This window comes from Puma concolor, chromosome E3, assembly GCF_028749965.1.
Source record: "Puma concolor isolate L17-30 chromosome E3, mPumCon1.1.hap2, whole genome shotgun sequence".
NCBI classification, from domain to species: Eukaryota; Metazoa; Chordata; class Mammalia; order Carnivora; family Felidae; genus Puma; species Puma concolor.
Genome location: NC_141682.1, coordinates 3,813,356 through 3,841,103, shown reverse-complemented (window position 1 = coordinate 3,841,103; position 27,748 = coordinate 3,813,356). Strand labels below are relative to the sequence as shown.

Below are 27,748 nucleotides of genomic sequence, written 5' to 3'. Positions count from 1 at the left end.
CCCTAAAGCTGCACTTCTGGCCAACAGGCCACCGGCTTCCTTCGCTACGGTGGACGCGTGAGCATCTGATAACCTGATGAGAAATTAAATGGCTCCCCAGGCAAGTCTGAGGATCAATACCTTCTCTTTCCTCAGAAGGTGCCGGAATGTGCTCTGCACTGTTAGGATTCTGAGCCCTTGCGCCCGTGTCTGGCTGCTGCTGTGGCACATTCCCCACGGCTGATCTCTGACACGAGAATGCTCGTTTCAAAGATGTGCCGTTGCACTTGACTGAACAGGACACCATCCGTGGGATACACGTATGTATTTTAAAATCTTGAGTGGAGCTTTTTATGTTGAGATAACTGTAGAGCCCCACACGGTTATGGGAAATACTATGGAGAGATGCCACGCATCCTGTATCCGGGGTCCCCTGATGGTATCACCCCTCAGAACAACAGCGAAGCATCGCAACCGGGAACTGACGTCGACATGGTCCGGACACAGAGCGTTTCCGTCGCCCCAGTGACCCCGCTGTGGCCTCTCACATCTATACATCCACTGGGGTTTTTAACTCTCTGTCGGGGAGCAAGCGTGTGGGCCGAAGGAAATGACTTGGCAAAGGTCTTCCACTTGTGTCACCGAGGACAAGCCTTCTTGTCTCCTCCCGGTGCCACGGACCCCTCCGGCAATCTGCTGACTCTGAAGGGAGCCCTTCTCAGAACGGCTTTAGATGCAGAAAATAAAACTAAGAAGGAAGCCAGCTATGCTGCTAGTGACTGTAATTACCCAGAGGGAACTGGAGGTTCACAGCAACCCTGTGTCCTAGGGATGCTGACTGTGTGGGTCACGTGTGGTTTTCGATGCGCCTGTTGGGCTCCGTGGTTCTTTGGAAGATGGGGTGCAAAGGCTTGGATTCCTCCAGGGCCGCGCTGGAGCACAAGTTCCAGGGAACATCTGGATGGCGAGGCCCACCACCTTGTGAAACACCCACCCCAGCCGGGTCGGGATGGGAACCAGTGTGGTTTCTACTGCTGACAATTCCACAGGTTGGGAAGTTACTTATGCGGTTTCAACCCAACTGTTGTAGGTCAAATTGTGACCCCTCAAAATTCACGTGGTTGAGGTCCTATCCCCAATGTCTCAGAATGTGACCTTATTTGGAAAGAGGGTCTTTGCAGATGTAATCAGTCAAGGTGAGGTCTTGGGGGTGGGCCCTAACCCGGTATGACTGGTGTCCTCATAGAAGGGGAAGTTCGGGCACAGGGACCGGAGGGCACACAGAGAGAAGGTGGAGATGGGAGGGAGGGGGTGGGAAATCCCTCCACAGCCCAAGAAGGCCCAGAGTTGATGGCAAACCACCTGAAGCTGGGAGAGAGGACGGAGCAGACCTCCGCTCACAAGCTCACAGGACCCAACCCCACCACGCCTGTCCTCAGACACCGGGCCTCTAGACCGGGAGACAGTACGTGCCGCGGGGTAAGCCGCCAGGTGCGGGGTACATGGTCATAGCAGCCAGAATACACGAACACGCCTACATTCATAAGGGAAGAAAATGCTGAAGGTCAGTTGGTGCTGAGCGATGTCCACAGATCTCCCGAATTCTCTCAGGAGCCCTTGGTAGCCCGAAAGGGCACAAAGGAACCTGTGCAATGAACGCTCTCCCTAGATTCGGGGAGAAAGGGTCGACTTCCTTCCTTGGGGTCCGTCCGTGCAGGCTCCTCAGCCCTCAGCTGGGCCCAGACCTCACCAGGCCTGTATTCGAGGCTCCTGCCAATCTCTGAAGGTGCCGTGGGATCAAGTGTCCTCGGCGGAGAGCCTGCTGTCTGCTCTCGGGGCCGCCGGCTTTCAGAGGGACGGGGCAGGGGAACCCAGTGGCCGCAGGAGGCCCGTCACCCATCTGCGACCCTCCGTTTCCAGAACAGGCCGAAAGCCTCGCTCAGCATAAGCTCCAGGACCCCTCGGGGCGGCACGGTGAACGTGTGAGTTCAGGGGCTGAAGAACTTTACATATTGCCTTTCACGGGGCCTGTTTGGGTCTCGGGCGCCAGACTTCTACCTGGAAGTTTCTAGGAGGTGCTTACAACGAGTAACCTCTGAAAAAGCACTTTGATGGGGGAGGGGCATCTGGCACAGTCCTAAGTGACTTCACAGCCCTTCCCTCTTGGTGTGATAGCTTCTTTAAATATCCGGCTAAAATGACGCCCGGCGCTGAGGGTGGGCTCTGTCAGAGGGCTCTCTGCCCGCAGCCCTGGCACACCCTGTATTTTCGTGCTCAGGTGCTCACGATTCAACGTGCAACCACCTGCAGGCCACAGTGGACGTGCTCGGTGTTCTCTGCATTGGGTGATGCCCCCGTGGCTCCAAGGAGTAGTAGCCGACTCCACGCAGCAGAAATTGATCTTCCAGCAACGTCCATGCTTCGTTATTACGGCTGAACGGGAGGAAGAGAGCGAAAACCCTCCTCGGGCAGATAGGGTAGGGAATGGACTGAGACCTCATTTTCGGGAGCCTAAAAGATGGGGCAGAGGGCGTGGACAGTAATCTGTGCCGTGATCGGGAGCGAGCGGGACTCTGTCCGTCGGGGCAAACAGGCGGAGCCTGAGGCGAGCATCCCAAAACACTCTTGGATCTTCCCGAGGAGCCGCAAGTGTCTGTAAGCGTCCCTGTGTTTTCATGTACATGTTTCTGAGGATGACGACGACCGGGCTCTGAGGCACGTGTCCTGTGGCCAACCATCGAGAATCTCAGGCCCGCGAGGTTACGGCGGAGGGAGGGACGTGCCTCGCCCTTCCTCGAGTCGCCCTCGTGGTCTCCACATCTTTAGAGAGAGGCCGAACGGAGGCCGGAGGGCCCTGACACTCGCCTCCGCTAGGCTGAACAGGCTCCTTGACAGGTGCCCAACCCCCTCCTTACCTGAGGGCCTGACCTCGATGACGTAGCCCGTGGTGGGAGTCCTGCCCACGCTTCCCTCCGTCCACTGCAGGGTCAGCTCAGAGGCGGACTTGCTGACCGAGACATCTCTGGGGGACCCCGGGGAGCCTGCGGGATAAAAGAGACAGGGGAGGGTGGACGTGGGCACTTGGGGGCTCCTCATCCCACAGGGGGTCGGTGGCTCTGGCCAGGTTCTGTCTCCTTCCCCAAGCATGTGGCTTAGCCTCGCTCTGTCACGGTCTTCTCATCCTAGACGTGGGAAAGCCACCCTGGCCTCCCGGGTTGACCGGACGTGAGCAGAGATGGGCCGTGCAACGGGCCCAGGATCGTGCCTGGCGTGGGGCGTGCACCCTGTGAACCGAGGTCCTGTCACCCTCGCCTTGCTAAGGATGTCAACAAATGCCAAAACCATTTAGGTGGGTGGGAAGCCACGTGGCTCCTCTTTGTGACGTGAACACTTTAAGATTTTCTTGTGTATGGGGGCGCCTGGGTGGCTCAGTCGGTTAAGTGTCCAACTTTGGCTCAGGCCATGATCTCGGTCTGTGGGTTTGAGTCCCACATCGGGCTCTGTGCTGATAGCTCAGAACCTGGAGCCTGCTTTGGATTCTATGTCTCCCTGTCTCTCTCTGCACCTCTCCCGCTTGTTCTCTCTCTCTCTCTCTCTCTCTCTCTCTCAAAAATAAACTTAATAAAATGTAAACAAAAGTTTCTTGTGTATTTAATTTCAAAAATTCATTTTTCCCAAGTTTTTCCAGAAAACAGCCCCAAACTTGACAGGCTTAACACCGAAGAGTTTGCTGGTCTGCACATAACAAGCCTGTCTGTAGACATTGCTGCTAACACAGGTGTTTGGAGACACCCATGCTGCCGGAACATTCCTGCGTTTATGGCCGCTCTGGGTGGGCCAGAGCTGCTTGCCGGGCAGCGAGGGGGGACCCTCCGACCGGACAGAGCCCAGGGTGGGCCGCTCGCGCTGCACCGGCCGCGGGGCCCCCGGCGGAGCTCCACTTACCCTCGGCGGGCCCGGCCGTGACGTTCGCTTGCAGCTCGGGGCCATAGGCGATGGTCCGCGCTTGTACACGGAAGAAGTAGGTCGCTCCTTTGGTGAGATCCCGGACCTTCAGCCAGCGCTGCCAGTTCCCCTTCACGTCCACCGTCACCACCTTGCTCACCCCTGGAACCACCAAGAGCAAAGGCCAGGAGGTGGCCGGAGTTAGAGACGCGGCCGGACACCGCCTATTCCACCGCGACCACAAGGACGGCGTCCCCAGCTTGCTGAGGAACTATTTCTTGCAATTAGGAGGAGTTGAAGTGGTGGTGATAGCCAATTTTCAGCACAGATAAGTGTAATTAGAGTTTAAGCCAGTAAGTGGGGCTGACAAACCCAAGAGCCAGCCTCACGGTGCGGCGCGGGGAGGTGGCCCAGGTCTCCCTCACCACACCGGGGAGGCCCCCGTGCTCCTGCCCCCGGCCCGGGCCCCCCTCCCCTCCCGCTGCACTCCGAGGCGCATCGAGCTCTGTGTCACCTGGGCAGGTGACCTGGAGCCTCCGGACTTCGGAGGAGAGAACGGGGAAAAAGAGGCAGGAACCTTCATCATAGCTAAAAGCTGGGCTTCCTCCAAGTGGGGCTCTTCAGCTTGACTGGGCTGGCTAACCAGTGGCCTAGAGGCCTCCGGCCCCTCGTGAAAACTTTCTCCTGGACTCCGAAGCAAGGACGGAGAAAGGCTGTCGCTGCAAATATCACTGCCCAGGTTCAGACAACCCTGACCATGGAGAGACAACGTTTTCGCTCATGAACACGCAGATGAAGAGAAAGTGTTGGTTGTATTCGGTGTAGCTGGAGAACTGAGATTCCACATTTCGGGAGGAAGACGCACAGTGAAAACCATACGAACGCAGCATTTTCCAGGACGGAGATGGGGCTCCCTGGTTAAGTAAGTTTGAAGATGACGTATTACAAAAAGGCCTCGTAGGCTCTCCACTCGGGATTTCTGAGAGCTTTCAACATACCGGTGTCTATGGCTCATCCCCCGGAGGAGCAGGAAGAGGTGAGGTGGCCCCTCTGACACTGGTCAGCAGAGCCCGCCAGGAGCACCGCCCGGCACCTGCACGGCCCCAGCACGGCCCGCATGCACCGTGAACACACTGCCCGGCGTGGCCACCGCCGGGCCTGCCCTCAGTGCGAGCAGCCAAAGCCATCGGCACCTTCCATCCCCGTGTGGCCCTGACCTCAGAAGAGCCCAGCCAAGTGCGTCCTTACTACGAAATGGGCTCATCCTTCAAACTCATCAAAGCGAGTGTCTCTTAGCCTACAGCTCTCCAAGTACCTTCCAGTCGGCTCGCCGTGTTCATATCGTGCCTTTTATAGAACACTGATTCAGCTAAATGACTCCCTTCCAGATGATTTCAGAGTGATCCTGCCTGCGTTTGAGTGACCTCCAAATTTGAGCTTTTCTGTAGAGAAACAGGGCCGTTTCTGCCCAGGGAGCCTGGCCCTCACCCTGCATGGCTCAAGGAAGGGGTTTTGGGATGCCAGTTTGCACACACGCTGCCCATCATAAGCAAACGGATGGGGTCCATTTGGATGTAAAATTAATCTGGAGAGCACCCCCCCTCACTTTTTTTTTTTTTTATGTTTTGTTAAAAAATGCCTTCCTGTTCCCCAGAGCAGAAACAAACCCATGTATGGATTTTGTGAATTCTATCCCACTAGGACGTACAGCTAGTCTGGCCTCCCCTGCATCTCAACTATGTCAGAATCTTATTTATTTAGTCCATTTGTAAACCGTGCCCTGCAATACAAAGCCCCGGGGTGCAATCACATAAAATACTACCGTTTAAAACATCTTAAAAAACATAAAAGTAACTCTGCCATAAAACCCATTCCCTAAGAACACGGCTCCTGCTCCGTGTGGCTCGGTGCTCCCCACCGTGACCAGGGCACTGGCGGGGGACGGCGGGGGAGGAGCCGGGCCTGTCTTCTCCGTGGAGGGATCGCAGGCAGGGTCTGCCCGTGCCAGGTGGGTGTTCTGCTCTCGAGGAACGTCCGGCCGGCCAGGAGGCAGGAAAAACGGCCAGCAGAATGGCCAGCGGGTGAGACGACCGTTTGACGGCCTTCCTCCCTGTCTTTGCCGCACAGAGAGGCCCTCCATGTCCGTAACCACCTTCACGGGAGGGCTGGCGTTACCGCAGAGTTAGTAGGATTCCAGCCCCAGATGTTTTCACCACACTTGCAACCACATCTCTTGGAAATGCAGCGGTTCTGTGAGGCATTTTGAAGAACTGGAAATTGTTCGCAGACCTGGTTGCCACCCCCGCGATTCCCTGTTGGAAATCCGGATCCAACGTGAAGGAGGCAAGGGTTGGGTTCCTCCGAGAGGCCCCCACTCGAGAGGCCCGCACGCTGATCAGACCGGCCAGCCGATGCCCTAGGGGAGGGGACAATACGCTTCTCGGGGAGACAAGGGTCTGGGAACGGAGGCGGGACAGCGAGGGCCGGACGAGGGGCCGGACGCAGGACGCCGTGCTGTGTGTGCTTCCCAAAGCTGCCTTCTGTTTAGCCACTCAGAGCGTCCGGTCCTTTTGCGTATGTGACAGCACGGCCTCACTTTCACCTGAAAGATCCCCTCCTCCCCTCTCCAGCCTCAGGTCAAAATGCCCCCCGACGGGCCTGGGGGTGGAGAGAGGCCACAGGAAAGTCTCTCCTGCTCTGAGTTCCTGCCCTCTACTGGCTTGCGTTCCTCCTTTGGCCCGTGTGGCTGCAGAGCGTGGCCAGCTAGAAGGGGTCGGATCTGTCGGCTGCTGTCTGGCTAAGCCGGGGGCTCTGGCACTTGCCATCAGACCAGGCAGGCACATGGTGGGACCCGGAAAAGCAACCCTGGTGTTGGCCAGTGGTCAGGGACACCCCCGGAAGGTCACAGGGTCAGGGGCACTCAGGAAGAGGGCTGGTGGGTCCTGCTCACGGGGAACAGGCTGTTTGCTGGGTTCCAGACAGGGAGGACGGGCGGGGGCGGGGGCGAGGCCAGCCTCACCCCCGGCTGGAGCAGGGGCAGAGCGGTTTCAGGAGGGGGTCTGCGGCTGGGAGGAAGGACCCAGCGGAGGCCCCTCCGACTCCAGCAGAGTCTGCAGCTTAGCGGCAGCTGTGAAGCAACCATCCCCAGCCCCAGGCCCGGACCAGCCGCATGACAGACGAGCAGGAATCAGGGGGTCGGGGGTATGCCCGTGCCGCCTTCAGGGCCAAGGTTTGGGGGTCTGGATGGTTGGGTCTCAAGCGCCCAGGGACTGCACCCCGAGCTTCTGGAGAGACCTGTGAGCTGCTGACTGAAAGTACCTTCTCCTGCCCGGTTCCAGAGCGTATATACTCACTGCCAAAGACAGGAAAATCCAGGCAGAGGAACCAGCCCTCCCGACAGACGGGAGGGCCAACGGAGTGACAGAGGGTCTTACTACTTGTGAAAAGAGGCGAGATGCTTGCGACCAAGAAGATCTGCCTGTTGTCACCAGAGAGAGAGGGAGAGGGGAGGGAGGGAGTGGGGAGGGAGGGAGGGGGAAGAAGGGGAGAGAGTGAGAGGGAGAGAGGGAGGGAAGGGGGGAGAAGGGGAGAGGGAGGGAGGGAGAGGGAGGGAGAGGGGAAGAAGGGGTAGGGAAGAGAGAGAGGGATAGGGAGAGAGAAGCAGAGAGAGGGAGGGAGAGAGGAAGAGAGAGAGGGAGGGAGAAAAAGAGACAGGGAGAGAGGGAGGGAGGGAGAGAAAGAGGGAGAGAGAGGCGGAGAGGGAGAGACAAGCAGACAGAGGGAGGGAGAGAGGAAGAGAGGGAGGGAAGAGGGAGGGAGGGGGGAGGGAGGGAGAGAGGGAGGGAGTGAGAGGGAGGGAGGGAGAAAGAGGCAGAGAAGGAGAGAGAAGTAGAGAGAGAAAGGGAGGGAGGGAGGGAGACAAGTGCCATGGGCAGCTGTGACACGCTGATGACGGCTTCTCCCGCTCCCCGCTGTGACGTTTGTGGCACGTGTCCCCCCCAAAGCCCACGTGCTCCAGACATTTCCCCATCACGGGCTCTCAAACCAGCCCACCTGGGGCCAAACCCCACGTGTGTCCGCATTCTCCACCTGCAGGCCTTGGGCGGTCGTCTTAAGGGCTCGGAGCCTGATTTCTTGTGAACTACGAATAAAGGCGGCCCGGCCGCCGTGAGGACTCAGAGCGTGTGCCCTTGCTCGGCGCCGGGCGTGTAGACGGCGTCTGGTGAGCCACGGCCGTGCTGCTGCAGAGGCCACGTGACCACGGCCCCGACAAGGCCCAGGGAACCAGATGTGCAGGGTCATCTCCCTGGAAGGTAGGGGGAGGCCGTGGGGACAGATGCGTGGCGAGCCGGCAGGACTCCGGGACGTCGGAACGCAGAGATCGGGGGATCGCGAAGCAGGGCCCACCGTGGCTCCCGACTGGGCAGAGGCCACGGCCACGGTCTTGCCTGGATGGTAAGTACTTCTTTATAAGACGAAGGCAGCCAGCCCGGGGGCCGAGGCGTGCATGCCACGGAGTTTCTAGAGAGATTCTACAAGCGCATTGATGCAGAATAAGTCACTTATTTGAGGAGGTGCAGGAAAACCCGTACCTTGATGGGGAGGGGCTCCAAGGTGGCTCGGGGCCATGATTTTTGGCCATCCTTTCCCCGTTGCGTGTGGCACTAGTTAAAAGGCGTCTGCAACGCCCGGGCCACCTGGTCCCCACGCAGGCACTGGGCCCTGAAGAGGACGCAGCGGGTGTGGCCGCGCCATCTCGGGCCGGGCCCGTGCCCTCCGCCATTTCACACACCGCACACCCGTACCACCTCTACTGTTATGTACCAAAGCGCATCCATTGCTTGTCTGAGACTCTCTCCCCTCACGTGTTTACATCTCTGATTTGGGGTTGATGATGCCAACATACTGGGCTGCGGTTTACGGCCGGCCTTTTTTCTTTCTTAGCACTTCATAAAATAACAATGAATCTTAGAGCCGATAATGGCATTTTAGATTCGATGAAATGAAATCTGGTGCTTAAATTTTCCTCAAATCAGCCCCCCGTTTTACTTGAATGTACTTATTTTAAAAGGAAACTTTTATCACGGCTTTAAATGGAGCGCCAATATTATTTGATGCGTTGGTTATATTTTCTCCTCCTAGGCATTAAATAATCTACAACGTTTACAGTCTGGCCACGCGCGTTTCCGGGGGAAGCCCGCCCTCGGCCGGGCGCCCTCCTGTGGCACCGGTGCCGGGCACAGAGTGGGCGAGAAAAAGTGCCCGCGGAGCCCTCTGACAGCGGGGCAGCAGCGAGCGGGGAGGAGACAGACGCGTCAGAAATTACAACGGCACCAGAGACAGGCAGCAAGGCAGCAGGGGCGGATCACACCTCTGGGACCAAGGGGCGAGGGTGCCCTCCCGTCTCTGCCCCCTTCCCGTGCAGCGGGCAGGTCCCCCGGGCTCCGCCGCGAACACGCGCATCCCCGGTCCCCGCTCCACACCCCCAGAGCCCAGGCTCCGAGCCCCTTGCTAGGCGCTGCTCGGCCGGCACCCCCTCCTGCCCGGAAGCTGCTGGTTTCTTCTGTCCCCCCCCTCGTACTGGGCTTTACGCCCTCCTCGCTGTGCCTCTGGCAGACAAGACTCCCCGCCCTGCAGATGCTGTGGAGTGCCGTGCCCTCCCCGTGCGCGCCCCTGGCCTTACCTTGCACGGGCGCTAAGGGCTCGTAGACCACTCGGTAGCCCTGCAGGATGCCATTGGCTGCCACCGGCTCGCCCCACGAGACGTTAAGCGTGGTAGAGGTTATTTCTGAGAACGCCAAAAAGCTGGGGGTCCCCGGAGCTGGAAGAGTGGGATGTGAAGGGACTGTTGGTAAAGCTCCTTCATAGACCATTTCCACACATGTCTGTGCCTCCACGTACGATAAAAGCGCTACTAGATGTTATTTTCAACTCCGTAAAAGTCTCAACGCCGTGAGACCACCTCTGAACTTCCCAGGATCAATCAGACACCTGGACTCTCCCGAGAAGAGGAGACAAGATGATGGGGGTTTAAACACAAGGAGCCTAAGGGACGCGGTGACAAAGACAGAAAGATGAGTAAAGAATGAAATGCAGACAGCCCCGTGAGGCTCTGCCCACCTCTCCTGGCCTCTCCCTTGGGGCCCCAGCCGGCCCTCCTCTGAAACGTCACAGTGTCCGCCCTCGGGCTGGGGACAGGGGGGCCCAGTGAGGCCCCGGGCGGGAGGAAGCTGCCCGCAGAACGCAGACAGCCAGGCGGTGGCCGGGTTGCTGACCCTGCTCACCGCCCCCTGCCTGGGCTCCGTGTGGGGGTCTGTGCCCGGAGCTGCCCCCCCCCCCCAATCAGCCCTCCACACCCCCATCTGCTGTCTTTCCAGTCCCTGGGGGCCCTTTTGCCCCGTGGCCTGCCCAGTCCCCAGTGCTCTGGTGAGGAACGGGTGACCCACCCTGGATTCCAGAAACGGCCCCTGTCCGGCTGCTGGACGAGACCCAGAGGAAAGAGTCCCGGCACGCTGGCCAGTCCTCTCTCAGACAGGACGCAGGATGCCTGGGAGCCCCGAGCAGGACGGGTCGCCCTGACTTCCCCAGCCTTACACTTCCTGGGTCCCACAAAGTGCATCCCAGGTCCGCGGGACCAGGGTTAAGCTGACATTCCCTTGGAATCCTGACTCGCTTCCTAATGTTCTCTAGGCCGCTGGGGAGCTGGCACTCATGACAGAGGGAGCCACGTGCTGTGTGTGTGGATGTGGGGTCACAGGCGGCGAGGCACGTGGCAGTGCAGTGCTCTCGCCTGGCTGGTGGCGGGTGTCTGAGAAGCGGCTGCAAGCTGTTGCGGGTGTGGCCCTGAAACCCGGCGACCCCGGAAGCGCCCGACGCTGTGGCCTGGGCTCGGCGTACAAAGAACTCACTTCCCCCGGGATCTGGACACGCCGGTGCCGAGCCCCAGCAAGAAGCTCCCCGAGGGAACCGGGAGGAGGCCTGGGTGTCGAGGCGGAGCCCTCCTGCCCTCGGCGACCCGGGAGGGTCCTCGGGAAACAGGTGCCGTCTCACGGGCGCCGCCGCGCAGCAGGCCAGGGCTGGGCACTGGGGAAAGCAGCTGAATGCAACCCAGGCCTCTCTCTCCAGAAAGCCCCGGGCACACGACAGCCGTGCGTCACAGGCTGGGCAGAGCAAAGGGCTGTGGGGACAGGGAGGGGCCGCTCATCCAGCCTGGCTCGGCCACCCGCGGCCGTGGGGAAGGGGAGCCCGCGGAACACGCTGCTCTCCTACCGGCCTGGTGGGTGCGCCCCTGCCTGGGGTCACTCCGGGGCCCGTCTCCAGCCGCGTTGAAGGCCGAGATGCTGACCCGGTAAGGGGTGTGACCGGTCAGGTTCTTCAGTTTCAGCACGGTCTCCGGCAGGAACAGGACCTTCATCTTCTCTGTTGCGTTCTGGCTGTCTGCCTCCCAGTAGTAAACCTGCCGATAAGAGCCAGAGGTCGGAGACGGGCCACGGGGCCACGGGGAAGGGGTGGCAGCCCTGGTTTCTAAACTGGTGGGGGAGGTGCCCAGTGAGCGCTGGGCAGGACTGGACCTCGGCCCGTGTTTCTCCTGGATTCACTTTGCCCCCCACCGCCCGGCCTGCACATGCTCAAGGGCGGACCTGAGGCCCAAGCACAGAGGCTGGAGGAGGTGGGCTGGCAGGACCGTTTCCCAGGACAGCCGGCAGAGAACCACTGCCCTGAGCCGGCGCGAGCCCGGCCGCCCAAAGACAACACCCACCTCGGCTCCGGGGGGCAAAACCCAGCCAGGCCACCAGGGCCACTGGCCCACAGGGCAGAGAGCCGCAGAGAGCTTGGGACAGGTTTTCTGCCCCCACGTGGGCTCCCGGCCACGAGCACTGCTGACTCCTGCCCGCAAGATACGGTCCGGTCCTGCTCTCGGAACTGAGCAAATCTGATCCTACGCTTGAACAGGCCTTACTGACTTGAGATCAATACCCAAGTTCAATGTCTTTATCATTAAGGAAATTAGAAAACATATTTTGGACATACATAAATAGCATCTTGCCTCCAAGCTCGTAAGACTTCCCATTACCTCATTAATCACTGTAACAGCCCTGTCGTGGAGGAAGGTATTTATTTTCATAAAACACCGACCAACATCATTTTTAAATGGACATTTAATTGGCCCAATAGTCATCAGGGCAGGCTGGCCCACAGAAGCTGATGACTGACCAACCTGGGCTCCGACATACCAGTCGGGGAGAGTCATTCGGGAGAAGGAAGGGGGAGTTTTCAAGGGACGGCCCCAGGCTGCTTTCTTCAGGCTGTTTTTAGCTGATCCTTCTGACTTCTCTCCGAAAACGTGGCCTTCCAGGCAGGCGTGCAAGGAGCTTCCCGCCCCCAGATGAACCTACTCTGGGTAATTACTCACTGGCCTCCTGTCTTTCCTTTGCCCCATCTCCGGAATGTTGAGCTAACGTGGAACCTTAGTGTGGTGGTTCTCAATGTGGGGTGCCTAGGAACCACACTCCTGGGGGAACTTGCTAGAAATGCAAATTCTTGGGCCCCCTGCCCTGGGCCTCATGAAATATTCAACAGAGATCCAAGGGCAGGGTCGGGCTGGAGAACCTGTTCTCTTCAGCCAGATCTGTTCTGCTGTCAGCAGAGATATTGGAGGCTCCCAGAGCGGGTGCAGCAGCAGGAAGGGTGCTGGGCGGGGCCTGGGAGGGAGGGGCTGCCGGGCACAAGCCAGCTGCACGGTGAACCAGGCCCCCACCCCCAGGCCGAGAGGCAAGGTCAGGCCGAGCCTGCCCCAGCCGCTCAGCACCGACCCCGGCTGTCCGTCCTGACGGTCAGCTGCGCGTGCCGGGGCAGGACGGAGTGAGCCGGGGGCAGCAGCCGTGGCATGCAGCCAGGGTTCCAGCGAAGCCGCTGGGAACTCTGTGGATTTGGGCCACTCTCCGGGCCTCCAAGTGACCTGGAAGGAAGAGCCAAACCATGCGAAAGAGCATTGCCTTGTAGCCCTGGATGTTCCCGTTCTGGCTCTCCGGTGGCGGCGGCTCCCATGTGACCTCCAGCTGGCTGGCCGTGAGCGGGGTCACCTGGATGTTCTGCGGGGCCATGGCCGGGGCTGGGGAGAGAGCAGCACAGGAGAGGGGCTGAGATGGCTGTTGGCGCGTGCGGGGCCCCTGGCTCCAGGGTGGGCGGCCTCAGAGCCTGCCCCGGGGCCGTGCAGCTTTTAGGCCAGGGAGCGCCACACACGCCCTTCCCGGAACCACGTTTTCAGTTGGCATAAAATGGAATCTGGAGGATTACGAAGAAAATTATATTAATTATAATAATTATATTGAGACGCGGTTGGCAGAGTGTTCAGAAACAAAAGCGTGATCTGGTCATCTGCGTGCGTCGTGGGTGGGCGCGGGACGTGGGTGGGGGGCTGTTGCTGAGCGAGCTGCGGGTCCCGCTGGCCGTACGCACCATGCTGCTGTGTTCACGGTGGAGGGAGGCAGTGCATTTTGGACGGAACGCGGAGAAAATGAGGCACCCACGTGTCCATCCCAAGTTCAGGAATCTCGCGTCGTGGAGCCTGGCTCCCCGGGTCTGGGCCGTCCTCCAGCGGTGACAGGGACCAGCCTAGGCTGGTCCCCGTCCCCTGCCCTCTACCCAGGCCCCTTATGGCTCGAACTCTGAGGACCCAGTCCTCGATTGCGACCCTGCCCTACCGCCCTGGGGACCACACTGTGCCCGGAGAGGACACCGTGGCCGTGGCCCGGCAGGCGGCCCTGGGGAAGCTGGGATGGCACCGAGAGCACGTGTGCACACACAGGACACGTCTCCGCTCCGTCTCTGCATTCCTCGCCGGGCATCTGTGCGGGACGCACTTCTCTCTGCCTCCCGGGAGTCCTTCCCTTCTCCCGCCTGTGTGCACCCCAACAGGGCTGTGCTGGGCTGGACCCCGGAGCCCTGGGAGCCGTCTGGGGGGGCTCGGCCCGCGGGCCCACGAGCACTGCCTTCCGACTCAAGCACGTTCCCGGCCACGCACGGAGACCACGCAACAGCCACTGTCCGAGGGCGACAGCCCAGCACACTGGCTCTCGGGAGAGAACGACCTTCGAGAGTCACCCCTTCCCCTCTCCCCCCCCAGTGTAGAATCAAATAGTAATTAACACCCACTCAGCCTGACACCGACTATTTATTTTGTTCTAACTGTGTGGTTCCCGTATTATCGCTGCCCACCCTGCCGTTAATGGAAATGTTAATAACCCACACCAGGTTGTTGTGACAGATGCTTGGCCTCATTATCAGAAATTCTTATTTACCGCTCCATTAAACAACAGAATCACACAAAAAAACAATTCAATCAAAACTAACTGGAGGAATTTTAACAGCCACATTAATAATCCAAAACATAAATAAAGTTAATGTCTTTTGCATGTTTGCCATCGGCAACTCTATCGCAAAATTACTGTTGTACAATTAAAACGTGAAAGGCGAAATTGAGCACGGCCATTACCCCGGTAGTCGGTTAGAACCGTCTGTGCGTGGTCTCCCCCGACCTCCAACCCCAAGGTTTCCTTTTCAAACCCTGGGCCCACGACCCTTCTCCGGACACGGTGGTCCACAGAAACCGGTGCTTCTGCGGGCTCGAGGCGGCTCCTGGAATTCAGGGGCCACGTGCCTGGACAAGACCCGCCGCCGGTCGCGTGCGGGGCGGCTGAGCCACGCGAACTGCCGTCCCCAAGCTGAGATGCTCCGATGTGCCCACCAGCTGTCCTGTCGCACAGAGCTTTTGTGCCGTAAAAATGACTCAGGGAGTGAGGATTTTTTTGATGATGACACAGGCAGGGAAGAGAGAGAAATGTGTGTAAACACAGAGCAGAGCGTGTCGGTTTCGAGACCTACTTTTCTGGCTCCCGGAAGCTTCTGGGTCTCCGTCCCGGCAGGACGACCTGACTGGGGGAGGTCCCCTTGTGTTCAGCCCCAGATGCAGTTCTGGTTTGGCATGGAGCATGTTCGGAGGGAACGGATGGAGCCTCTGATAAGCCCTTGTCTGATGGCTCTCCCCCCTTCGCCCCCGTGGTGTATAGAATGTTTTCGGAACATGCGTGAAATCAGTTTTTAGAAGCAATTTAGTGCAGCGCGCTCTGGCATTTGCTGATAGCAGATCGCCTGCAAACAGCACCGAAGAGGGGCTCACAAAGGTGAAGGCGCAGAGTGGAGATTCTCTCTGCACGTCTCATGTCGGGGCTGACGATGCCGCCACACAGCTGCGAGCCAGTCCTTGGCAGCCACGGAGCCGCCGGAGACAGCACAAGCTTCTAGAGGCACCCTGCGCCTGGAGATTTCTGGAATCTCCTGGGCTTCTGGCTGATTGTGTAGGGAGGCCCTGCAGGTTGGGTGCTGGGGGCTGCACGCTGGCAGGCAAGCCCCACAGAGCAGGACGGGCAGCTTACTCAACCCCCTAGGCGGACTCGCTGCCCCCAACGTGGCCACCAGCCATCAGTCACTGGGGAACAAACGGCCACTGGAACAAAATGGCTGTCCCTGGCTCAGTCTTAATTTGCTGGGAAGCAGAGAGTGCTGGCTCATGGCCACCTGGCTCCAGGCCCATTGGATCACCAGAATGACCTGGTCACTTAACAGTCCTGAGCTACAGACCCTCCACCCTCCACCAAAACATCGTCCCCTCCCATGGGAGGGTCATCCATCTGGCCCATGGAAGTCTCTCTCTTGCAGGGACCCTGCGGACCCTCCGCCTCTGACTCTAGTTTGGTCGATGACAGGGGAGCGGTAGTGACATGTGGGTAGGGGTGACATAGGCCACCTCCCAGCAGAAGCTTCCAGAGGGTTCCCTGGCTGGTTACCTCCTCTTTTCCCGCAACCACCTGACCTAGCAGGTCCTGCACGGGGACTGACCCCTCAGTCTGTGTCTTTGAAAGAAGACGACAGGAAGCTGGAGAGAAAGAGGTGGCCTTGAAGGATGGGGAAGGTGCACGAGAGAAGTTGCCACTGGTGTTTCAGCCACGCGGAGTCTGTAGTTATTTGTTGCCATGGTACAATGTGCTGGAAATTTCCTGAATGTCAACCGGGCCTTAGGCTTGGCGCTGAGGGGTAGGTGGATAGAAGGATGCGGAAACAGGTGTAACAAGAGAGACAGGTCACAATAATCATGATACAGGGTGTAACGTGAGAGCAGGTTCCAAGGGCCACGAGAAGTCACTTCTGGCTGGGGGACACAGGCTCTTTCCTGGAAACAGAGTATCCTTCAAAAATGGGGCAGATTTAACATGGGACAACGGGCCAGGGAAGCACGGGCGAAGTAAGAGACAGGAATGGGAAGGGCGAGGGTACGGAGGTGACAAGGCAGGGTACCTGCTGGGGTCACATCAGACAGACAGTCATCAGATGCCAGTGCTACCTGGGGCCACACCAGGCATCTATTCATGCTGAACCATGCTAAGCCATGCTAGGCCATGATAAGCTATGCTAGGCCATGCTAGGCCATTATAGGCTATGCTGAGTTATGCTAGATCATGCTAGGCTATGCTAGGCTATACTAAGCCATGCTAGATCATGCTAGGCCATGCTAGGCCATGCTAAGCTATGCTAGGTTATGCTAGATCATGCTAGGCTATGCTAGGCCATGCTAGGTCATTCTAGGCTATGCTAGGTTATGCTAGGTCATGCTAGGCTATGCTAGGCTATACTAGGCGATGCTAGATCATGCTAGGCCATGCTAGATCATGCTAGGCCATGCTAGGCTATACTAGGCGATGCTAGATCATGCTAGGCCATGCTAGGCTATACTAGGTGATGCTAGATCATGCTAGGCCATGCTAGGTTATACTAAGCCATGCTAGATCATGCTAGGCCATGCTAGATCATACTAGGCTATGCTAGGCTATACTAAGCCATGCTAGATCATGCTAAGCCATGGTAGGCCATGATAGGTTAAACTAGGCCATACTAGACCATGCTAGATAATTCTAGGCTATGATAGCCATGCTAGATCATGCTAGGCCATGTTAGGTTTCCACTTTCATTTTTTGTAACCCAGTGATTCATTATTTGGGGTAGAGCAAACTTTTAACTGATACTTTGAGGATCATTGTTAACATTTTAATATAACAAGGTTAAGTATTTCTTTATATAATCAAAAAAATTACACATTTCTCAGTTCACTTTAATTACATCAACCCCTTTCTGGCCAAAGACCCTTCCTGATTTCCTGTCGAAGTAAATAGGAAACAGAATTCTCTAATGTAGTTTACCTTCTCAGCACACTTGGCCAGCACATCTGTTCCCCTAAGCCAAGATACCTGGAGACAGGCTCCAGCTCGGGGTAATTATCTAACCTCCGGGGCCTTCGCAATACATAAAGGAGGCTTAAACAGATCATGGCTCTTCCGCTCAGTGGGGGCCAAGTCAGAACTGGAGACAGAGCAATGACTCAGAGCAGGGAAGTCGGGAAGGAGCAGAATCTCAAAAGGTGAGCCGGGCCTGCAGACACAAAGGCTTCGCTCCCTTCTGGGCAGGGGTACAGTTCACAGGAGAAAGACAGGGGAATCACTGCCGTCACCGAACAGAAAGCCTGATGCCCGCGGTGCCCCACGAGGCCGCCAGCCCTGCCTCGAGAAACTCAGGGTCTGTCAACGACCATTCGGTGCGACATCACATGGTAGTTTTTTTAAAAGCCTGCAACAGACAGTTCAAAGTGAGAAGACGGTGTTTTATAAATCCGTGATAAACAGAGAAGACGAGGATCACCCCTTCCTCAACCTCCAGCCCCGTCTCCAGAAATCTGCAGGGCCTTCTGTAGAGTGCTCTCATCTAGTCTGACGGCTGCTGGAATCCTAGCAGCCCATGAGGGGCGTGACAACGGCGGTGAGGGTGGCATTGAAGCCTGGCGTCCCGGCTCACTTCACCCTCAGGGCCCGCAGAGGTGGGGGCTCGTCGCTGCCATTCATGCAGGGGAGGCTGGGGCCGGAGAGAGCAGGACCCAGCCCCAGGTCTCCACTCACCCCACACTCTAAGCCGGGCAGCTCGGCTCCCAGCACCATGCCTGGGGGTGGGCAGGGGATTCAAGGCCACGTTCCTGGGGTCCTGGGGCGGCCGCCTCGGCCCAGCGCCTTGTCACTCAGGCTGGCGCTCTGCCCTCCAGCTCAAATGTCTGTCTCTGCTCCAATCACCTCACTGCTGAGCCAGAACAAACACAATTCTAAGGAAGCTTAACAAGAAAAATCAGGAAACTGGTCACAGAAAACCTATTTTTCAAAGTAATCAATGCCATGGACTCCAGGCTACAGAGGCTGCAGGCCGGAGGTTGTGGGAAAAGCCCTGGATGGCAAGTTTTAGGACCCAGGCTCAGCCTGCGGGACCTCGGACACAGTTCGGTCTCCCCGAGCCTCAGTTTCTTTTGTAAAATAGGAGAAAATACCAGACTCAGTGGGTTTCAGAGACGAAATGAGCTAAGTCTTGAGAGGGTACAGATCAGTGGCCAGCAAGGAGGAGGCGCTCTGTAAGGCGGCTTGAACACGGTGTCTCGCTCCAAGCTCATTCCCCCGCACTCACCGACTGGTGAATGGCCCAGTGGGTGCGAATGGCACATTGGTCCTGCTTGGCCTGTGTCCCCACTGGGACTGTCGGTAATTAAGTCACCACGTGCTGACGCATTTAAACGTCCATCTTTCCTCATGGAAACGTCCGTCTTTCCTCCTCATGAACCAGGAGCTGCACAGGCATGTCCTGGGCACTCTGCCTTCCACAGCCCTGGACGCCGGTACCTTGGATCACGGAGACACTCTGAGGACCCACCTTCTGCTCCCCGCACCCTCCCTTATGTAATCTCCTCTTGGGAACACTTGCTTCCGACCATGGAACATGGCAGACACGGTGGCCAGTGGCACCGTGATGAGCTTGCAGGAGACTGTGTCTCTCCACAGCTCGTGCCCCTCCTGCCGGCCCTCTGTCCTGCCCCCTCCCGTACCCGCTCTGACGAAGCCAGCGGCCATGTCGGGAGATGTCCCATGGAGAGGCTCATCAAGGCCTCCGTCCAACAGCCCACGAGACGCAGTCCTGCCAACGACTACACCAGCTTACAGATGGACCCTTTCCCAGTCCAACCTTTGGATAGACAGCAGCCCTGGCTGGCACCTTGGGAGAGACCCAAATCGGGGGACGCAGCTAAGCTGTGCCTGGATTCCTGGCCCCCACACACTGTGAAATGGCACAGGTATGTTTCAAGCAGCTGCGCAGGGAAAATTTGTTATGCAGCAGGAGCTAACCAATACACCCAACAGGCAGGAAGGCCCAGACTCTGCACATCCTGGGCTCTGCCAGACAGGCTCGAATCTGGTGTAGTACCGCTCATAAATGTGGGATTTCATGGTGTTCAAGCGAGAACTCCTGTTATGTCCAACACGTGTTCATAACTGGTCCAGACCCAGCTCTGGGCTTGGCACCGTGAGGGTGCAGAGGAACACCGCTCCGGGCCTTCTGATCGATAGACGTGCCACAGGAACTACGGAAGTCTGGAGCTTGGGGGGTTTGAGGGGTTCTGCTACTGGTGCCTCCAGAGCAAGGGCGAGGGTGAGATCGGGAAGGCTCTGAGTCATGACTGAGCGAGCTTGGACGTGTGGCAAGGAGGAGGGGGGCCCAGGCAGGGGACTCAAGCAGGAGACAGGGCAGCAAAGGTGTGCTGAGGACACTTAATCTTCCCCAGCTTGGGATGCGGGCTGATCTGGGATCACGTGGCAGCTGCAATCCCAAGATGCTGGTTTCAAAAACCGTGGCTTAAAAAGTTGCTTCGGGGCACCTGGGTGGCTCGGTCGGTTCAGCATCTCTTAATTTCGGCTCAGGTTATGATCTCACGGTCTCTGAGTTTGAGCCCTGCGTCGGGCTCCGTGCTGACGGCGCGGAGCCTGCGTGGGATTCTCTGTCTCCCTCTCTCTCTCTGCCCCTCCCCTGTCCACACATTCTCTCTCCCTCTCAAAATAAGTAAACATTTTAAAAACTTTTTTTTAATAAAAAAAATAAAAAACAGTTGTTGCAACAGGCAGGGAGGTTGAGGCCTGAGAGTTTCAAACCCATAATCGCAAATGTGGCTCTGTCACCGCTATTTCAGTGATCCAGGTGAGCACCGAACATCTGATTTCATCCAGTGACGTTCCCCGCTTTCCGCCATCATCGACGCTGTCCCCACCTGCCACCAACTGACTGCCACCACCTGCCGGCAGGAGATGCAGGGGTGAAAGCCGCTCAGACGAGCCAGCTGTGCACTGGCACCTGTTGCTGGGCTTTTCTCCTCGCCTACGCAGGGACCGTCCCGCCAGAGCAAGACCCAGGCCCTGCCAGGCCACGACTGCATTATAACCACTGGTGGTCTGTGTAACGCAAACCACAGCCCGCATCCTATGCGGACTGTATTCGCCAAACTCAAGTGAGAGGAAGGATGTTTATCCTCACGTCACACCTTCAAAAACTGAGCCTGAAGGGGTTAATTTGTTTGGCCCAGAAGGGGCTGGATTTGAACTCGGGTCTGCATAACCAGAAGGCTGTGTTGCCAAGGAAAGGGCTTTGGGAAGCTTTCTGTGAAGGGCCAGACAGCATTTTAAGTTTTGAGGGACACAGGTCTCTGTTGCAACAACTCAACTCTGCCTCTGAACGCCAAAAGCAGCCGCAGACAGTAAGCAAACGAATGGGCGTCTCAATAAAACTTTATATAAAAACGGGCACTGGCTGGATTCGGCCCCTGGGCCTGGTTTGCAGACCCTGCTCTGAGTCAATAAAGAAAGGGCAGGGATGGGAAGGGGGGTCCTCGCCTGCCAGCTTTGTCATGTATAATGAGTCGTGTCATGTATAATGAGGAATGTCCCCGGCCACCAGCCTCCCGAGCTTGTCCCCGTGATGTAACCCTGGACCCGTCAGGTACATCGGGAACAGCCACCAGGTTCTGGCCACCGGGGACCCCTGTGAGGGTCGAGGGACGGATAAGGACGCGTGTGCCCGGGCAGGCAATGGGGGGCCCGGGAAGTCTGGAGAGGCAGGTGACACGATGCAGGAAGCCCCAGGGGATGAGGCTGCCAGAGACTGGCTTTATTCATGGTACTCTCATTTTTTTTAAAGAAGGGATAAATCTTTTTTTTTTTTTTTTTAATTTTTTTTTTTTTTTTTCGGAGAGAGAGCACAAACAGGGGAGGGTCACAGAGAGGAGGACAGAGGATCTGAAGTGGGCTCCGTGCCGACAGCAGTGAGCCCGATGTGAACCTCACGTGAGATCGGGACCTGAGCTGAAGTTGGACGCTTCATCAGCCGAGCCACCCAGGCGCTCCCGTGGTTTTCTCAATTTTTGAAACCCCATGTTCTGATTTTGGTTCCAGAGGGCCTTGTTTTCTAAGAAAAATAGCTTCCTTGGATGAGGTGGCTACACTGATGTGTCCTGCCACCACTGACCAGCTGAGCATTCCTGGAGAATTCTCCGGAAGCTTGGGTGCTTCCGTTTTTCTCACCTGTAAAATGAAGGTAACCTCTGAGCCCCACACCCTCTGGGACGTGGCAGGTTTGAGCCAAGACAAAGGACACTGTGGGCAGGGTCGCGGGGTGTCTCCCCCCAGTTCCTAACTCTCCTCCCACGTCCCAATGCTGGGACCCACCGTGCCCGATGCCAGGTGACCTCCAGGCAAAGCTCCAGATCAAAGGAACCGGTTGAAGAAGTTCGTGTCCGAGTGAGGCTGGGGATCAGGTCGCCAGCAGGGAGACGTGGAGGTAAGCCTCAGCCCTGCACAAGCTGGGCTGCCCCTCACCCCAGCTCTGACAGCGGGGGCGGGGCAGCTGCAGGCCTACGGACGCCCTCCTCCCCGCCACCAGGGAGGCCGGCGCAGACCTTCCTGCTTTGCAGGAAGGGAAGTGAGACAGCGTTCCGACAAGGGCAGGCTGGAATCTGAGCCCAGAGCGTCCTGTTCCAGGTGTGGCCTCAGGGATGCTGGCCTGCCCCAAACAAGCTGGGGAGGTGAGAGCCCACGATCAGCTAGCCATCGAACGACTACAAGGCACGTGCTGGGGAGGTCAAGGCACAAGAGAGGCCTGGGGCCTCGGGATGAAACTTGGGGCATCTGTCCCCAGGCAGCAGGTGTACCTCGTGCAGGATACAGATGTCCATTCCTCCCTCTAGGGTGAGCTGCAGGCTGTGAGCTGTGGGGCATGCAGGGGGCCCCCACCATGCCTGGGCCAGAGGCGAAGAGGCAAGGAGGGCTTTGTGGGGAAGGACTTGAAGGCTGGAGAGAAGAGTCAGGTGGGGCCAAGTCGGCTTTAGCCATCGGACGTCTCTCCAGAAAGGCTTTGTGAGCGGGCAGGGAGCACCGTGGCCACAGTCGTACTCTTGGGGATGACAAGGCTGCACCCGGGAGGGCACTGGCCGTGAGGACCGGCTGGGCGACTGCTACGACGCCACAGGCAGGTGAATGAGGGCGGTGGCCACAACAAAGGAGAAAGTGACAGAGTGTCTTTGATGTCGGGGACCGCGAGTCAACAAATGGTGACTGGCCGATGGGTCATGGGGATCGAGGACTGGGAGGAACCAAGGCCATCACCCGAGGGGCCGCGTGGGATTTGGGGATGGATGGAGGCAATGCTCCCGGGGCCACACACAGGAGTAGACTCGGGAACCGCGTGGCCCCTGAGGATGTGGGAAGGAAGGCGACTGTCCTGAGAGAGCGGACCTACAGAATGGAGTGAACGGCACCAAAGAGAGGGCCAAGGCGGAGCCGGGAGCCAGGGTGCCACCGAGACCGAGCTGGAGACGGCCGCAGTCAGAGCAGGTCAAGGGCAGAGCTGGAAGCAGCCTTAGAATTTCCAACAGCAAAAGGGGCTGAAGCTGCTAAGTCTCGAAGTGGAGGAAGGAACCGAAGGCGGAGGGGAGTTAATCCCCCGGGAGCCTGTGTGCTGACTGCATACTTGATCATGTGAAGAAGGTGTTATTAATTTTTCTAGATCTGATAATGGCTTCATGGCTATATATATATATATATACATATATATATATATATACACACACACACACACTATATACGTATGAACATATGTATGTGTTTAAGGAGTTCTTTTAGGGATACGCGCTGGGGACGTTTTTGAACGAAACGATACGATGTTTACAAGAAAGGATAGGATGTCTGAGAAATGCTTCTGAGCCAGGGGGCAGAGGGCACAAGCGCAAGTCCCGAGGAAGCAAGACCCCGCGTCGGTGCCGCGGCGGAGCGGGTGGTGGGGGCGCGCGAAGCTGGCCCGTCTGCTGCTGGGTGTGCCGCAGGCTTCCCTGCTCAGCGGTGACACAACAAACAAAAGGGAGAAGGTTCTTGAATTCAGGAAGAGCTTGGCCGGGAAGGAGAGGCACAGGCAAGGCCCCGGGCTCCGGGGAGAGACATAGGGTTGGAGCTCTTTCAAATCCACCGTGTGGGGACGATGCCTCCCTCCCTCCAGGGGAGGACCCGTCGTCTATGCACCCAGCAAGCACGCCAGTCTCTGTAAGGCGTGAAGACCGTGCAGTCAGTAAGGCTTGACCCTGAACAGCCACGCCCCCTCAGAGGTCACAGGCCAGGCCATCTCTCTGCCCAGAGTGTGTGCTGCCCAAGGGCAGGGCCTGCCTGGGCCTTTCCCCCTTCAGTGGCCTCTGGAGCTGCCGAGCGAGTGTGCGCTCGGTCGAGAAGTCTCAACCCATCACCAATATGGTAATCAGACAAATCTCCCGAGAAGCTGGCCGAGGACTTGGACTCCGGATTGCACGATGTTTGGGATCCTTTCCAGATACAGCATTAGGCATTCAAATATTCTCCATAACCTTCCTACATTGATGGAAATTAGGTTATTAGAAATGTCATTTATCTACCAACATCTCCTGGGCCTCACGTCTGCTAGGAAAGGCAGCAATCCAAGGTGGGGAGCTGCATAGGGAGCCCGTGGCACGGGAGAGAGGCGTCCAGGATTGGGGGGCCAGGAGATGCTCACTGTGGCCGGAGGGGTCCCAGGGGCCTGTCTCAGGAGCAGATTTTATTTTCCCCCTACAGACAGTGGGGACCCACTGAGCGGTTGAAACAGAAAAGTGATGGGATGAGGGTGGGTTGGGGAAGGATCACCCACGCAGGGGTGTGGAGGGTGGGGTGGACATGGTGATTCTGGAGCCTTCCACAAGTCCCTGCTGAAGGGCTTTCACTCACACCTGTGGACACAGTCCGTGTCCCTCGAGGCACTGCAGCCCCGCCCAGGCTCTAGGAGACTCCTTTCCTGCCCTCTGTCCCGGGGAGCTTCTCACTGCACGCCGGCTTGGTCCTCACGGCCCTCCTGGCTCAGCCCTCCCCTCCCCTGCTCAGTACCCTATCCCCTGTGTGCTTGCAGTGGCTTTATAGTTAACACAGCTGCCTGGCTCGGTCATCTCACTCCCCTCATGGCCTCTGGACAGGGTTTCCTGGGAAAAGGGATGCTGAAGACTGCCTGGAGGGGGTGGCAGAGGGCCAGGACCATACCTTGCAACTCTCCCTCGCCTGGGGAGGGGAGGGGCGAGCTCTTAATGTCCTCATCAACATCTGCCCAGTCTGCCAGCGTCAGGCACGGAGACACTGGGGGAGGCCCCTTGGTGGGGACTCTCCAGTCTGGACTCGGAGGCAACGGCTCATCAGGTGTTTCTGCATCACGGGAGCCCCAGAGGGTGAGAAGGAGCCTACGGAGCCGCCTCCAGGCCAGGTGAGGAACTCTGAGCACCTGCTGCTCATCTGAGAGCCACGACAGCGATCCTGCCTGGCGCGCGGCAGGTCTCGTGCCGCAGCTGACGCCCAGGCCACAGGTCATGACAGCCCGTGTGCAAGCCGTGCCTCCACCTACACACGGCCTGGCCGGCTGGCAGACCGGCCACCGAAGCTGCCCGTGGTTTCCATGCCGTCATGAGCCTGCGTTCCACGAGTAGTAACCTGGAGATCCCGCTGCACAAGGACGAGATACCGTGGGCCCGTGAGACGAGACCTCTGTGCAAGTACCGCTGACTCTTGGCCGCACAACCGTCCGAGGCCAGGGGCGCTCAGAGCCTCCGCCTGTCCCCTGGGGTTCGAGACCAGCTCTGTCTGCCGCTAGGGGGAGCCACAGCAGCGAGGAGCCGCGAGATTGGGCTCCCAATCCAGCCAGCAGTAATTAAAAGCTGACAAGAAAGGTGGTTCGCAGCTAAGTCTCTCATTCTCTGAAAAGGAGCAAGGCAGTCGTTCCCAGATTCCCTTCAGTCTTGTGACGCGACACACAGGCTCAAAGCCACCCGATGGCACCTGGAACAACCCAACGACTGCAGTGTGGGACCGACTGTCTGTCTTCCCTCTTTAGCAAAAGGTGTCCTGTTTCAGTCAAAGGCCCCACGCGGGGCACTGCTGACCTGACCTCTCGTGGGCGCTTCCCACCGGGCCCAGGAGAAAGTCCTGACTCCCCCTTTTGGAGACAGAACCTTGCCAGTGCTTCTTTTTCCTGAGGGACAACTGCGGTGCCTGGACAGCCAGGTGGGCCCGGGACTCTGGCTGCTGTGGGTACAGTGAGGACAAGCTGCTGGGGTGTCAGGGCTCCCAGAGATCACCCTGCCCGGACCCAGTCCAGGTGACTCCCAGGGTGCAGCCAAGGGCACAGCCGCTCCAGGGAGGGAGGGGGGCGGTGAGGGGGAGAAAGGTCTGCTGAGGGAGGGTGAGCTCCGTGACTCCTCGGGGCACTTTTATATCCGTTTGGAATGTGACACACGTTCCGCAAAAACCCGGCAGAATTTGTCAAAATGATGGCAAAGCTCCTAAGAGTGGCTGAGAAGTTCTGTAGGACAAAGAACAGGACGAGCGCCACTAAACAGGAAGAACGCGTAAGAAAGGGGGGGCGGGCGAGGGGACGGCGGCACCAGGGCATCGGGAGGAGAGGTCACGCGGAGATGGTGGGATCGGAGCGACGTCTCCGAAAACCGACCCCTGAGAAGCTCACTTTGACCAGGCACCAAGGCCGATTCTGGAGGCGCTGGGGGGCGTCTGGGAGAAATGAAACCGTGAAAATCTGGAAGACAGTCTAGCTAGACGCGGGGCTCCTGGACGCAAGCGGTGGTCCAGCACGTCCAGGGCCCTGACACACAACTGGAACACAGGGAAATCAGCAACGAACACCAGAAAAGGGAAGGCGTGGGCCACCAGCAGGGTGGAACGTGACATCCCTCATGTAAACGGAGCCCTCACACATCAGCCCGAGAACAGGAAGCCGGTGCGAAACGGCACCGCCTACAGTCACGGGCAGTTAATGGCAGAGCAGTGACTTACAGGCCTGAGGACTGAACAACAGTGACATAGGTTTTCTCCTAACAGACGAGGCAGGACCTAAATGTGGACGCAGAGAGGCCACGAGACCCACATCCTGGTCGCCACTAAGCGGGGTGTCAGTGTGTTTAGGTTCCTCCAAGCAAAAAATCGCTCATGTCCTTTGAGCCAGGGGTTCTGCGTCTAGCGTTTTCCCCCAAGGAGAGAACCAGAGAGGTTCTAAAAGACTGGCAACAGTATTCACAGAGGGTTTGTTTGAGACCGTGAGGTCCCGCACCCAGCGCCCCATGCCAGCGTCCCCCGTCGGCAGAACAGCAGGAAGAACCCGAGAGGTTGTTTGCGAAGGTCCCCTGCCAGCTGGACCCGGCCCGGGCCTGCCCCATCGGTACCACCGGCCTCGTTCAGGGGAGGCGTCACCCATGCAGCAGTAAGCCCCGCTTGCCCGCTCCCCCAAACCCCTCGCACAAACACACCATTCACCAGATCCACACGTGACCTGGCCAAAACCACGAGTCCCAGCTCCTTTGAACCAGCTTGCAGCCCCCAAGCCTCTCCTGTGTGGAAATTCTGGAGGCCCCGCTGCTTCCAGCCCCAGGAGGGGGCTACCGATGCAATCCCAGACCCGGTCTGGAGCCACCCCTGCCGGACCCCGATGCAAAGGGCAAGATCTGGAGAAGCCTCGGGAGGCTGGGAGGGGGTATTTTGCCCCCCACCGAAGGGCTGGGCCCAGAGACCCTGCGACATCGGCTGGACCGGCGGGGCAGAGAGGACAAGTGCACTCTGAGCGTCTGAGGGCTCAGCGGGAGTGGAGGGGTCTCCTAGCCTGTCCCGAGCAGGAGCACGTGTGGGTTCCACTCAGCCTCCGTGGATGGGCGGGCGGCACACATAGGTTAATTCGCGCACGTCCACAGGAAGGTGCCGGGGCGCTCAGGCAGGGAAGGAGACGGAGCAGCCAGACTTGGGAGCGCATGTGGCCTCTGTGCCGGGGCACCGGGACACAGGGGCTGCACCGGCCCGGCGGCCCCGACCCCCCGGGGACGGCTCTGCCTCGGGCCTTCGGTGTGCCAGGCCTGTCTGCAAGTCCACGGGGATGGGGAGGCTGGGAAAACCAGTGCTGGGCTCTCCACAGTCGAGGCAACGGAACAGGAGGTCCAAGAGGAGACTTGAAGGTTTGGATGAATGTCCCAGCTGGGCCCCCGCTGAGCTACTGCCAATAGCCCAGCTGTGTCGCAGAGCAGCCCCCACCCCCAGGCATCACCAGGGCCTTCCCTATCATCTCTTGTCCCCCAGCAGCGGGAGGGCCTTGGGAGCGGGCGGTGCTTCGGGCACTGGGGTCATCCCATTTTACAGGATGGAAAACAGAGACCGGAGTAGTAACCACCCAAGGACCTGCCTTGCGTGCTCCCCCACACGCGTGCCCTCCTGCTCTCCTCTGTGACACAGGGCAACTCCCGAAGGCCAGAGGGGCTGCTCAAAGCTCTGCAGGGTTTTGATTTTGCTCTTGGACCCTGGCAGAGAAGCGTCTGTCCGGGGCC

The 27,748-nt window shown here is 58.4% G+C and overlaps 1 protein-coding gene across 2 annotated transcripts in view; it reads right to left on the bottom strand.

Moving 5' to 3' along the window:
• Positions 1-27,748, bottom strand: part of SDK1 (sidekick cell adhesion molecule 1) — an 888,233-nt gene that overhangs the window by 26,791 nt on the left and 833,694 nt on the right. For both annotated transcript variants that reach the window (XM_086692476.1, XM_086692475.1), the window contains exons 36-40: positions 12,921-13,036; positions 11,194-11,380; positions 9,608-9,745; positions 3,925-4,086; positions 2,895-3,020 (exon numbers count right to left, since the gene is read on the bottom strand). In XM_086692476.1, the coding sequence (XP_086548602.1) occupies positions 2,895-3,020; positions 3,925-4,086; positions 9,608-9,745; positions 11,194-11,380; positions 12,921-13,036 (729 nt within the window). The remainder of the gene's footprint in view (positions 1-2,894; positions 3,021-3,924; positions 4,087-9,607; positions 9,746-11,193; positions 11,381-12,920; positions 13,037-27,748) is intronic.